This window comes from Pelophylax lessonae, assembly GCF_965119305.1.
Source record: "Pelophylax lessonae genome assembly, chromosome: 6".
NCBI lineage: Eukaryota > Metazoa > Chordata > Amphibia > Anura > Ranidae > Pelophylax > Pelophylax lessonae.
In genome coordinates this window covers 176,414,444-176,428,189 of record NC_138773.1, presented here as the reverse complement: position 1 = coordinate 176,428,189, position 13,746 = coordinate 176,414,444, and the positions used below count along the sequence as shown (strand labels likewise).

The 13,746-nt window shown below is 45.0% G+C and overlaps 1 protein-coding gene across 1 annotated transcript in view; it reads right to left on the bottom strand.

The window, feature by feature from the left end:
* VPS16 (VPS16 core subunit of CORVET and HOPS complexes) overlaps positions 1-13,746 on the bottom strand; it is a 160,589-nt gene that overhangs the window by 54,564 nt on the left and 92,279 nt on the right. The window contains exon 18 of the mRNA XM_082261094.1: positions 1,452-1,549. Coding sequence (XP_082117220.1) covers positions 1,452-1,549 — 98 coding nt within the window. The remainder of the gene's footprint in view (positions 1-1,451; positions 1,550-13,746) is intronic.

Sequence of the window (13,746 nt, the reverse complement as noted above, 5' to 3'; positions counted from 1 at the left end):
AAAAAAATATTTAACTTAAGGATCTTAATGTACCCCTCCCCCCTTTTACGAACTCTTCTTAAAAAAGAGAAATCAATAGTACAGCAACTTTTCTGTGCAAAAGTCAATAAACCCCTGACTGCAAGAATGGCAAATTTAGGCTGGTAGGGGACAAGCAATGTCTAAGGTCCACTTCAACTACCCTACTAGAAAGTTCAAAGGATGGCTATGGCTCGTACTTACCTTCCCTGTGCTCCTCCACTATTCCATGCAAATTTTAAATTAGCGCTGGGCTAAGCAAGTCCATCCACTTACTCCCAAGGAAAGAAGAACTTGTGTGTGGTGAACATTAGCTGCTCTGGCCCTGGTGTCTAAATTGTGGGCGGCATGGGGGGGTCGTCATATGTACCCCATGCCTCCATATACTGTCTTTTTTCTTCGGCTCCAGCAGTGGTTCAGGGCCGCAGTGGAAGGCAAGTGTCTTATGTTGCCTGCAGTGCAGCAAAACTGTTACTTTACCACGTATACCCAAAGTAATAGCTCACTTTAAGATAGTCTGGAACTTGTTTCGACATTCACATTTTAACTTCAAATTAGAGTTTAGGAGTGTAGGCTCCAAAGTCTATATTTTAATGTTCTGAATTGATAGGAAAGCATAGTCTTCCCCACTAATCTCTGTTAATCTTATATACTTGTGTTTGAAACTGAGAAAAATTCAATAATTGCTATAAGAAAGTTGCATTTATTGTGTCAAAAAACTTGCACCCTCTAGTTTGCATATTTACCAGAGATAATTTAAAAAAATCTGAAAATGAATATCTGCCCTTGTGATGTTGCTAAAAATGTAATTAGCACACTAACCTGCAGCTCCGCTCTGCATACATTATTTGGTTTACTCTCTATATGTAAATGCAGAAGCATAATGCCAGCAAAGGCTCTCAAGCTACAAAATAATATACTGTAAAATTTTTGCCTATGAAAACAGAGGTGACAAGATTTCTAAACATAAAATCAGGGCAATACAAAATGGATGACCTGAATCCAGATAATTAAGATTCAGGTCTCACCAGAGGTCTACTTCTTCTTTACAACCCTGAAATGTGGCTTGGCTACTTTGCATTTTCAGCATTTTATTGTCTTAGGCACTAGCCAAAAAACATAATACTTTTGTTGTCTTTTTCTTATTTATGCATTCATGCACTTCTAGAATTGACAATCATATCCTATGGCGTACACACATTACTACACAACAGTGTGTAGCAGAAGGACCAACCGCTGTTGACAACCAGACAAGAAGAGAAGGAAGGACACAGCTTGTTAAGTCACCAGCTGGAAGACACTTGGATTTAAACTATGTATCCTCTACATAACTATTTTATGGGAATATGGGTGGGAGGTAAAACCTTCAGACTTTAAGTTTCCAAAAAAAATGCGATAGATTAAACAACTGCGTAGATTGAAAATCTATTTACCTGTTGATATAAACTGAGAGCAACTGGGTGATTCTGCAACGTCATGAAGAAATCGCCACGGTTGAATTCATGTTTCATGTATGACACCACAGTATATACTAAAATGAATGAAATAATTGGTTATAGCAAAGTACATGTGTGTCTGTGACTTACAATACTTAAAATGGATATATATTAAAATATTTCACCTCTGGCACTAGACACTGAAGAAGATGTAGAAAAAATAAAACATTTTAGATTCAAAATAAAATGTACAGTAAATCTAATGAACAGTGTATGCATGAAAATATATATAAATGGATTTTTGTAAGATCTTACCGTAAAATCCTTTTCTCTTAAGCTCATTGACAGACGTAGTCTTCTTGATTCTCAAGAGCTGGGTTATGTTGTCTCCGCAGGAGTAGGACTAGGCAGAAAGACAAAACGTCTTAGGGGCAGTCCCTGAGGGTATATCCTCCCTCTCTCTGCTACAGGGAATCAGTTCTGTTCTAAAGCAGTAACAGAGAATTTAACCCAACCCAACTCAATGATAGAGGGGCGGGTACTACGTCTGTCAATGAGCTTAAGAGAAAAGGATTTTACGGTAAGATCTTACAAAAATCCATTTTTCTCTATCGCTCATTGACAGACGTAGTCTTCTTGATTCTCAAGAGCTGGGACATCCAGAAGCAGTGCCACAAATGAGGGGTGGGATTGACAAAATCAAATCCAATCTAGAAGGCCCAACCGGTGCCAAACTAGAAGTTTTAAAGGCTCATTATAAACAAAGAATGAGACTAAAGAAAAAAATTTCCAACTGAAAAAAACCCTCGAGGTAGACCACTGGTCTCCTCAAATTGCGGCCTGCAAAACCTTGCGGCCAAACGAGGCATCAGACGATGCCATTACATCAACTTTATAATGTTTTGTAAAGGTATGCACCGACGACCAGGTAGCCGCCTTGCACACCTGGACCACTGACGCCTGATGGCGAAAGGCCCATGACGCACTAAGCGCCCGAGTGGAGTGCGCCTTAACAGGGAACGGGGGCTCCCGACCCTTAATAGAATAAGCCTGTACTACCGTCTGTCTGATCCATCTAGAAATGGTCGCGGCAGATGCAGGCAACCCCTTTTTGGGTCCATCTGGGATCACAAAAAGTGAATCCGTCTTGCGAAACGAGTCTGTCGTTTTCAAGTATACCCTGATCGCCCGGACCACATCCAAGGAGTGTAAAACAACCTCCCGAGGATGACTGGGCTTAGGACACAGGGAAGGTAACACAATTTCTTCATTCAGATGAAATTCTGAAACCACTTTTGGTAGGAAGGATGGATTCGGACGAAGAACCACCTTATCTCTATGAACCACCAGATATGGTGAACGACAAGATAATGCGGCCAGTTCTGACACCCTGCGTGCAGAAGTAATAGCCACCAAGAAGGCCACCTTCTGGGACAACGTAGGTAGAGGAATCTCCCTAATATCTTCAAAGGGAGGTTTCTGAAGAACCGACAACACTAAATTAAGATCCCAGGGTGGTAACGGCGCGCGCACTGGCGGAGCCAGATGTCGCACCCCCTGGATGAAATTCCGCACCAAGGAATGAGTAGCCAAAGGCTTCTGAAAGAAGATAGCTAATGCTGAGACCTGACCCTTGATAGTACTCAAGGCCAGTTTCTGCTCAACCCCTTGTTGCAGAAAAGCTAATATTCGACTAATCGAATAAGACCGAGGACGGAACCCCAAAGGTTCACACCATGCAATGTAGGACTTCCATGTGCGATGATAAATCTTTCTGGAAGTCGCTTTCCTTGCTTCAACTAGAGTAGGAATAACTGAAGCTGACAATCCCTTGTCCTTCAGCACCTGGGTCTCAATAGCCAGGCCGTTAAAGCCAGCGATCGTAAAGCAGGATGGAAGATCGGTCCCTGAGACAGTAGGTCCTCCCTGAGAGGAAGTCTCCACGGAACGTCCGCCACCAGTCTGACCACGTCGGCGTACCAAGCTCGACGAGGCCAGTCCGGAGCTACCAGAATTACTGGAATTCCTTCCTCCTCTATCCTGCGAAGAAGTCTTGGCAGCAACGCGAGAGGAGGGAAGGCATACATTAGCTGGTATTGCCCCCACGGGGCGATCAGTGCGTCTGCGGTTTCTGCTAGAGGATCGCGGGAGCGAGCCACGAATCTCTGAACTTTCCTGTTGAATCGTGATGCCAACAGATCCACATCCGGGGTGCCCCACCGTAGGCACAACTGGTGGAAAACGTCTGGATGGAGGGACCATTCCCCCTGATCCAGAGTCTGACGGCTGAGATAATCTGCCTGCCAATTCTCCACCCCCGGAATGAACACCGCAGAGATTGCTGGAACAAATCGTTCCGCCCAGCGAAGAATGCAAGCCACTTCTTTGGCCGCTCGGACACTCTTGGTGCCCCCCTGGTGATTGACATAAGCCACGGCCGTGGCATTGTCCGACTGGATCCGAACCGGGCTGCCCTGGAGCTGCTCGGTCCAGTGAATCAGACAAAGTCTGATCGCTCTCAGTTCCAATACCTTTATCGATAACCTGGATTCTTCCGGGGACCAAAGTCCCTGGACAGATAACTGACCGAGAATTCCTCCCCATCCGGATAGACTGGCATCCGTGGTCACTGTCGTCCAATATATTGGCAGAAATTACCTTCCCTGGCTGAGCATCGGAGACCGAAGCCACCAGACCAGAGACTCTCTGGTCTGTTTGCTCAATCGGATCTGATTGTCCAGGGATTCCGGATTCCGATTCCATCTGAGAAGAATCTCTTGCTGAAGAATTCGGGTATGGGACTGGGCAAATGGGACTGCTTCGAAGGAAGCCACCATCAACCCCAGAACCCTCATGCAAGTTCGAAGAGAAGACCAGCTGTTGGATAGTAACAACTGGACTGCTGATTGAATCTTTCGGAGTTTCCCTACCGGAAGAAAAACTCTTGTCCTGACTGTGTCTAGAATTAGACCCAGATATTCGAGCCTCTGGGTGGGAACCAGAAATGACTTTTGCTGGTTCACCAGCCACCCGAATTCCTGTAAAGAAATCATAGTAATTTCTATGTTTTGTAGCAAGGTCTGAGGAGACTCTGCATGAAGCAGAAGATCGTCTAGGTAACCAAGGATCGATATGCCTCTTTGGCGCAGAAGTGCCAACATTGGGGCCAACACCTTCGTGAAGACCCGCGGAGCCGTGGCGAGACCGAAAGGTAACGCCACAAACTGATAGTGGTTCTCTTCTACGGAAAAGCGTAGAAACCGCTGATGTCCTGCGAAAATGGGAATGTGAAGATATGCGTCCTTGATGTCTATGGACGCTAGGACATCCCCTGGATGCAGGAAGGCTGCTACTGTGCGAATGGACTCCATTCTGAATCTTCTTATGTTGACAAAAGAATTGAGTGCCCTTAAGTCCAGAATTGGACGCACTTTGCCCTCTTTCCTGGGTATTGTAAATAGGTTTGAATAAAACCCTTGAAACCGTTCTGTCCAAGGAACGTGGACTACCACTCCTTGTTGTAGTAAATCTGTGACTGCTCTCCGCAGATCTTCTAAACGATCCGGGGATAGTCGGATATTGGAAGGGAAGAATCGCGCCGGAGGGAGAGATCGAAACTCGATCTTGTACCCTGACCTTATGACTTCGCAAACCCATTTGTCCGGGATTCTGGAAAGCCATGGATCCGGGAACCGGCGAAGACGTCCCCCCACCCCAGTTATGGGTGGGGGCGCACCTTCAGGCTTTGGACGGTTTATCTTCAGGTCTGGAGGGGGCGGGCTTTTGCTTGCCCGACCAACGACCCCTGACGCCTCCTGCAGGAGCTTTGGAGGACTTAGTTTTTTCACCCGCGGGACGAAAAAACCTCTTGTGAGCAGAAAAAGAAGGCCCTCGTCTTTGACGAGTTCCTTTACCTTTAAAATTTTGCGGTAAAAAGGTGCTCTTTCCACCCGTGAGATCCTTAATGATCTCATCTAAGTTATATATATATATATATATATATAGGGGATATTAGCCAATGCTTTTTTGGAACCTTGGTCGGCTAACCAACCTTTTAGCCACAGTGTACGCCTGAGAACCACTGCTGAGACTGATGCTCGCGCCAATAATGGAGTGGCGTCTAACGCCGCATCACACACAAACTGTAACCCCTGTATCATTTGTTCCAACAAATCTGATACCGCCTGAGGGACCTCTTCTAAGTCCCGGCGTAACCACTTGGTCCATTCGGAACAAAAATAACCCCTGAGGATTGGGACTTTCAACGGCAAGAATCAGGACTTGAGTATGAAAATATATAAATTTTATTACACATATAATGAAGATAAATTATACATAATCACATGTGAAGTATAAAAACAAGGGTAAATAGATAGGGAGTAAATGCGACAGTAAAGAAAGGTCTCGTTTCCCAACGTGAGTACTACAGTTGGTAGGGAAAAAAGAAAAAACTGAGTAAAGAAAAGGCTGAGTAGTGAGGAGGAATATGGAAGCAGTGTGTAGTCTGGGATTTTTTTTCACATCTAAATACGACAAACACTATGTATAATGAATTATGTGTTACATTGCTTTTAACATTGTTTAATACATGTTAAATCTAACCTCATACTTACTCTTTGTATTATACTCATTGTTACCTTTTATGCTCCTAGTCTGAGCTCTGGTGTTTTGTGGACCATTGAGAAAGGCATTTGGACCGAAACGCGTCTAGTCCGATCCAGACACCTCAGACCCTCCTGGTTCCAAGACGTATCTATGACCTTGTTTTTATACTTCACATGTGATTATGTATAATTTATCTTCATTATATGTGTAATAAAATTTATATATTTTCATACTCAAGTCCTGATTCTTGCCGTTGAAAGTCCCAATCCTCAGGGGTTATTTTTGTTCCATATTCACTAGGGATGTTGGCAAGATCCCAGGTTTAAAACACAGAATTCGAATTTCTCCTTTCTACTTGGTCCATTCAGTTACAGCCTGCGAAACCAGACCAATAGCTATTATAGGTCTGAAAGCTGATCCAATCAAGGAAAACATGGTGCGAGACATAGCTTCTATCTTGCGATCCACTGGATCTTTAAAAGACGGAGCGTCTTCTAAAGGAATAACCGTGGCTTTATTCAATCTAGCAATTGGTGAATCCACCACAGGTGGTTCTGTCCATTTCTTAATGAGGGTTTCCTCAAACGGATAACGCCTGTCAATGCGTTTAGAAATAGTAAAAGTGCGTTTTGGCAGACGCCATTCTTCTTCGATTGGATTGCCAAAACATTTGGGCAATGGAAAAACCTTCGCCACTTTGATGCGTTTTTTAGTCCCAAAAGGGATTTCAGTTTCAGCTATTTCCGATGGAATACCCTGTAACCTTAAGGTTTCTTGAACAGATACAATGAGTGCGTTTACCAACGCTTCCTCTCGGGCTATGGCGGATGCCGAAACATCCTCCTCACTGTCTGAAGAGACAGGACCCGAGACACCAATCCCAGATGAAGTACCTGCAACTGCAGAAATAGGCTCAGAGTCTGAATCCGAGGTTTCAGATAATAAGGGGTTAGGCGGGGGTCGCTTTCTTGCGCCCTGTCCCTGACAAGCCACTTCCACCCGGGACACAAAAGTTTCCATAATAGCTGACAATGATTCAATTGTCAGTGGGGTGCTGGAGGATCCTGCAGACCCCTCGAGGGGATCCGGAGGAGATACATGAGTGGCAGGGTCCATGTTAATTCAGGACACCTTTGCCAGCAAAACAAAAAAAAAACTTTCTTTTTTTTTTTTTTTTTTTGTGTGTCTCCCCCTAGCGCAATAGCGCCCCTCAGAGTACCTGCTTCTCGATCCCACAGAGAGAGAGAGGGACCCCCAAGGCTCACCAACCGATGCAGTGAAGTTTCCAACCAACTGCAGTCAGCGTCTGTCTTTACAGACTGGAAGGAGCTGTTGCTTTTTCCCGGGTAGAAGGACGTGGCTCCGCCCCCTGTGTACGCCTTCCGGCGTTCCCAGCTCTCCACGAGGTAGCTGGGCTCACGAAACATGGCCACCCCCATAGAAGAGACATAAGACTCCAAAAACATGGCGGCCGGCGTGACCTGAGGACATACATGCACTTGGTCTACGGCAAAATGGCGGCGGACCGCCGAAATCGTTTTCCCAGCACATCCACCTGCATCTCTGCTAAGAGGCGATATATGGATCTACAGGAGATACACTACAAATAAGGTAGGATTATACCTCCTATGTCTGCTGTAATGTTACAGTCTGCTGGGTAGAGTGTTAGCTCTCAAACCAAGTCCACTTCCCACAAACACATGCTGTATTACAAGGGGGACTTGTAAGTATCAGATATATACTGACCATATATGGAGGGGCCCATAATTCATACTGCCTCATAACGAGGAAAGAAAAAAAGGGAACATTTACTCACCATACCGAACCGACAGGCACCCTCTCTTCACAATACCCTCTCCACCGGGGTGGGGGTTTGTGGACCACTCCGGACGCCTCGACTCTCTGGTTCCTGGCGTCCAAGCGAGACTTTTAACTCGCAAGGTCAGTCCCTCCACTGGGACTCCGTCGCGGCCGACCCAGCGCGGAGCTCTGGTCTGCACGCGCTCGTAGGCAGAAACCGGGGTGACCACTGGATCTCAACATCCAGCCCGTCGCCCGGCCCCGCATACTTACTTGAATGTGTCGCGGCCGACCAAGCGCAATGCCATGGTCTGCGCGCGCTCGTAGGCCGGCTGGGGTGACCACAAGTGTCGCCCAGTCCGGCATTTTTGCTTGAAGATCTCACAGGAAAAACACTGGAGAAAAACTACCTAAAAAATGTCTTTTTCTTAAAGAAAAAAGTCTTGCCAGGACCAAAAGATCCCAGCAAGGAACTTAGGTCCTTACTCCTGACTAGACAGAAAAAAACTGATTCCCTGTAGCAGAGAGAGGGAGGATATACCCTCAGGGACTGCCCCTAAGGTGGAGCCAGAACGTTTTGTCTTTCTGCCTAGTCCTACTCCTGCGGAGACAACATAACCCAGCTCTTGAGAATCAAGAAGACTACGTCTGTCAATGAGCGATAGAGAAATATATTTTTTTAATGTCCCCCAACCTATTGCTTACCCTTGTAACAAAGCATATATCCTATTGATCAAATGTAGAAATAGGAAGGTAATGTGTGCAAAAGTAACTTGATTTACTGGTACTAAACATCATGCCTTTATTTCCTGTTTACAGCATATTAAAATGTTAGAGGGTGCTTTTTATTTTTCTGATCATTTAATTAAAATTTATTTTTTTACACTCTTTTGTCATTTAACTTTATTGCTATCACAAGGGGGCTAACAAGCCAGGTGAAAAAAAAAAAAAAAAAGCAGGACCAAGTTCATGGCTGCAGCTATGATCTTATAGTAACTATTTGCTGACAGAACATTTATATATGTACATGAGTTAGCAAGTGGTTAAATAGCCAAAATTTTCTGAGATGGAGACTGGGGTCCCCACACGGCAGGTCTGTGGCCTGTTGCTGATCGTGCCACACAGCAGGAGATGAGCGATGACCGCGGTCCGCACAGGGCTATCACAGACTATGGTCACCACTCATCTCCTGCTGTGCGGCCATGTCCATGTGTCCTCTCCCAGCTCCCTTGCCCGCCTGGCAGACAATGTCCTCCAATCAGCAGTGGAGCTGCAGGTGAGAATGGAGAGCTCCTCCTGCCCCCTGCCCGGTAAAATAATGACATTGTCGGCCGGGCTTGCGGGCGGAGGAACTGGGAGAAGATACACAGACTGTTCACAGCCTCTGCCCTGCAGGTAGGAGTCCTGAGCACTGGAGGCAGAGATTGATGTCAGAGAGGAAAGGACAGGAGGGAGCAGACTGCAGGGGCACTGTAATGTAAAGGGGGGCTCTGATGTAAAGGGGGCACTGTAATATAAAGGAGACTGCACTGTAAAGAGGACGTAGTGGGAATAGAGGTATGGACATGGGAGCATCATGAGAATAGTGTTAAAATGAAGAGAGTTGAGGGACTTTCCAAGGGGTGAAAGCAGGGAGGTTGCATTCTGATAGCATGTTTCTTCACTGCAGCAGCACTAAATTCAGTGATGCTGCCGGTTCTGCACAGCCGGGTCTTTAGTTGACAGGGTAATTATGACAAGCTTATCTGTTCTATCAAATCGTAGTGACATTACTGCGCATGCGCGATATCTACTTTAGACTGACCCAAAATAATGCCCTTTGGGTAGTGGTGGTATTTTCTAATAGACCATTAAAGCTCTGCGGTCCCTAAAGATGCTACTGCGCTAATGCGCAATAGCAACATTTTTGCTTTAGTCCAAAGTTGCTACTGCACAAGCATAGTAATGCATTCATCTCTTAGTAGACCAGCAGGCTAGATGATGTGAACTGTGCATGTGGGGATTTTGCCACCATTTTGGAGGAGATCCACATCAGTTAGATGAGGGGGATGAGGAAATAGATCAATGGGATTGTTGTCTGGAGATACAGGAGGTGCTTACTTATGACATGTGTGCAGTTCAATGTAATTTTGGGCGACCATTATAACAGAAACCTAACTTTCCCTTCCTGAAGCCCAACTTCAGCATTTTATCTTCACTTTCTTTTACTTTGCAGGCACATTTCCTGAAAATTTTACCACCATTAAACTCTGGCCACTTATACAACCTACTATATTAATACTTTGAACATACAATTTGTATATTGGGCTGAAACAAAGGAGTAAACAAAGTAGAATCAAATGCAAAACCTTTTTTCTCATTTTGGATAGAGTAAGTGATGGCTATAACCCTTATTACTTTATTTTTTACAACCATTGTCCCATTGGGGAGGTTTACCTTCACTTACTGTGCCATAGCCAAAAAAGGAAGTAAAAGGAAATCCCAGCAAAGTGAGAGAAATACACAGTTGTTACCAGAACTAGTTTCCCCACTGGAAGAATTGCTCTCTATTTCTGTTCCAGTGACAACCCGAAATTAGGGATTTTCTTTCACTTTTAGTAATATCTGTAAACAGGTCAAATAGACAGGGTAAACATCCCAAACAGGGAGACAGACAGCTAAGAAAAAACTGACTGGTGTTCTAATTCTTCTCCAATATAACCAGAACGAAAAAAAAAAGTTTTGCCTTTATACTTAAAACTCCAGTTTACTTCCTATATCTCATTTTATTTAACTATAGGATGTGGAGAATTAAGTCCACCCTCAGGTTTTACTGAGAACAGGGGCTCCATTAGAGAGATTTTTCCATCACTTTCTGTCCCGGTGACAACAGTGTCACCTGAAAGGAAGTGAGGGAAAATCTAAGCTAGTCTATCCTGGGCATCCATTTTAACAAGCTCCACTTTATGAGCCTAATGAGATATGAAGGGTGGACAACTGAGTGGGAATTTTAAAAGTAGAATTAAACACAATCACAAAAATCAAGTTCAAAAGAGAAAATTATAGATGGTCGTTAATGTAAGTTTTGTAATTGATCAATATATAAAGAACAGAAAAATATAAAGAAGATCCCATTATTAGATTCTATATAAAATTGTATAGTTTAAAACCTCTTTAATAAGATTGCAATATAAAAAAATGCTTTTACAGGCTATAGTTCAGTTATGCAGTTAAGCATCAACGCTGATCAAGGAAGCCGTTAAATACAACGTTGAAATACATAGATGTGAACCATCCTGTCTATAGATTACATCTCCAGGTGCCTGCAAGTTAGAACTTGAACAAGTTAGAACTTGAACAAGAAAATTGTATAGTGTATGGCCAGCCTAACGTTCCTATCTCCCAAGGCCTCCTTCACACTAATAATTTGGTTCAGCTGGGCCCGGCAGAATTCTGATCAGTGTGGCCACCCCTGCTCAACATAAGTTGACTGTTAATCAAATTCTGTTGAAAGGACATGCTGGAATACTCTTCCTGTAGGGGCTGCAGCCACTGATCAGTGTATTCCGATACCTGCGGCTGCAGCTGTCACAATACGATGTCTTGGTGGGGGGATGAGGGGGGTTCCTCCATCCACCTTATTTATGTGGATGGAGTAATCTGTTAGTTTTTCTATGACTGCCCTAAATTGTTTTAACCCTAGAAACAGGATTTTTGACTTACAGTACCTAGAACATGCCTTTCTTGGAATACACTGCAGGGCACTAAAGAAATAATTCTAAGACCATTGGGTTATGCTCTACCAGGTGACTAGACACTGGCAAATAGCAAAGCTTGGCTCTGGCCTGCATAACCTCATCCTCCTCCCAGTATTGCCTCAGTTTTGTCACTATTAAAGAGGTTGTAAACCCCCCCCCCTTATTGACTTTTGACTATAGGTAAGCCTATAATAAGGCTTACCTATAGGTACTGTAAATATCTCCTAAACATGCACCGTTTAGGAGATATTTACATTGCATGCAGCCGATTACGTCATCGGCGCATTCGCTCTGAAGGAACAGCCACCCATGACGTTCCTTCAGAGCCCTGTGCCGTTGAACAGTGGCTCCCGTGCTCATGAGCGGGAGTGATGTCATCGCGCCTCCGGCCAATCAGATGGCCGGAGGACGCGAACCAAGGAGGAGGACATCCAATAATGTCTGCCTTGTTACCAGTGAGCGGGCAGCACTGCGGGGGCTTCGTTCAAAGGTAAGTATTTCATAATGGAAAAGAAAAGGAGGCGCAAACACCTAGTGCATTACCCGTGGTACTGTTAAAATTGGTTTAATAAAAATGCTGAATGCATACTCACAAACATGAAGAATAAAAATCGTATTGCAAATTCCCGTCACCCATGTGTTGGACCATGTCCTGGAAATTGCGACCGCTAACGCGTTTCGGGAGTCAAGCTCCCTTCCTCAGAGCCTCACAGGGCTCTGAGGAAGGGAGCTTGACTCCCGAAACGCGTTAGCGGTCGCAATTTCCAGGACATGGTCCAACACATGGGTGACGGGAATTTGCAATACGATTTTTATTCTTCATGTTTGTGAGTATGCATTCAGCATTTTTATTAAACCAATTTTAACAGTACCACGGGTAATGCACTAGGTGTTTGCGCCTCCTTTTCTTTTCTTTTATGCATCCGTTTGGAGTTCCCTGCCTGAGGAGAGCAGCACGCCAGTCTTCCCATTCGGAGTGAGCGCTTGGCTGATTATTTGTTTTAAGTATTTCATAATGAGCTAGTATGTGATGCATACTAGCTCATCATGCCTTTTTCTTTCAGGTTTTTCTTTTTTTCTCAGGTTTAGAACCTCTTTAACCACTTCCCGCCCACCCTATAGGCGATTGACGGTGAGAAAGTGGTTGCATTATCCTGACCGGACGTCATATGATGGCAGCAGGATAATGCGCTCTGCACGCCCCCGGGGGGCGATCGGTAATGCGGCGTGTCACTCTGACGTAGGCTCTTTACCATGTGACCAGCTGTGTCCAATCACAGCTGGTCACATAGTACACAGGAAGAGCCGTTGATCGGCTTTCCTTAGTTTGTGCCTGACAGGGCTCTCCTGACATACTGCCGCTCTCCTGACAGGGGGGGGGGGGGGTCTGCACTGGTAATCAGTACCAGTGACCCTCGGGGGGGGGGTGCCACTAGAACCACCAGGGATGCCCACCCATGACCCCAGGGATGCCCGCCAGTGCCCTCCCCATCAGTGCTGCCCGCCAGTGCCCTCCCCATCAGTGCTGCCCACCAGTGCACACCATTGCCATCTATCAGTGCCGCCCACCAGTGCCCATTATTGCACACCAGTGCCACCTATCAGTGCCCATTAGTGCCACCTATCAGTGCCCATAAGTGCCCATCAATGCCGCCTATCAGTGCCCAGCAGTGCTGCCTATCACTGCCCACCAATGCTGCATATCAGTGCTACCTATCAGTGCCACATATAAGTGCTGCCTATCAGTGCTGCATATTAGTGCCACCCCATCAGTGCCTCCTCATCAGTGCCTGTCAGTGCAGCCTCATCAGTGCAGGAAAAAACGTATCTATTTACAATTTTGTAAGACAAACAAAAACATTCTATTTTTTTTTCAAACTTTTCGGCCTTTTTTTTTTATTTGTTTAGCAATAAAGAAAAAACCTTGCGGTGATCAAATACCACCAAAAGAAAGCTCTATTTGTGGGAAAAAAATAACATACATTTGGTTTAGGTACAGTCTTGCATGACCGCGCAATTGTCATTCAAAATGCAACAGCGCTAAAAGCTGAAAATTGGCCTGGGCAGGAAGGGGGTGAAAGTGCCCGGTATTGAAGTGGTTAATAATAGCAATAATTAAGTGAAACCAGAAAGGATGGACCTTTGTGCTT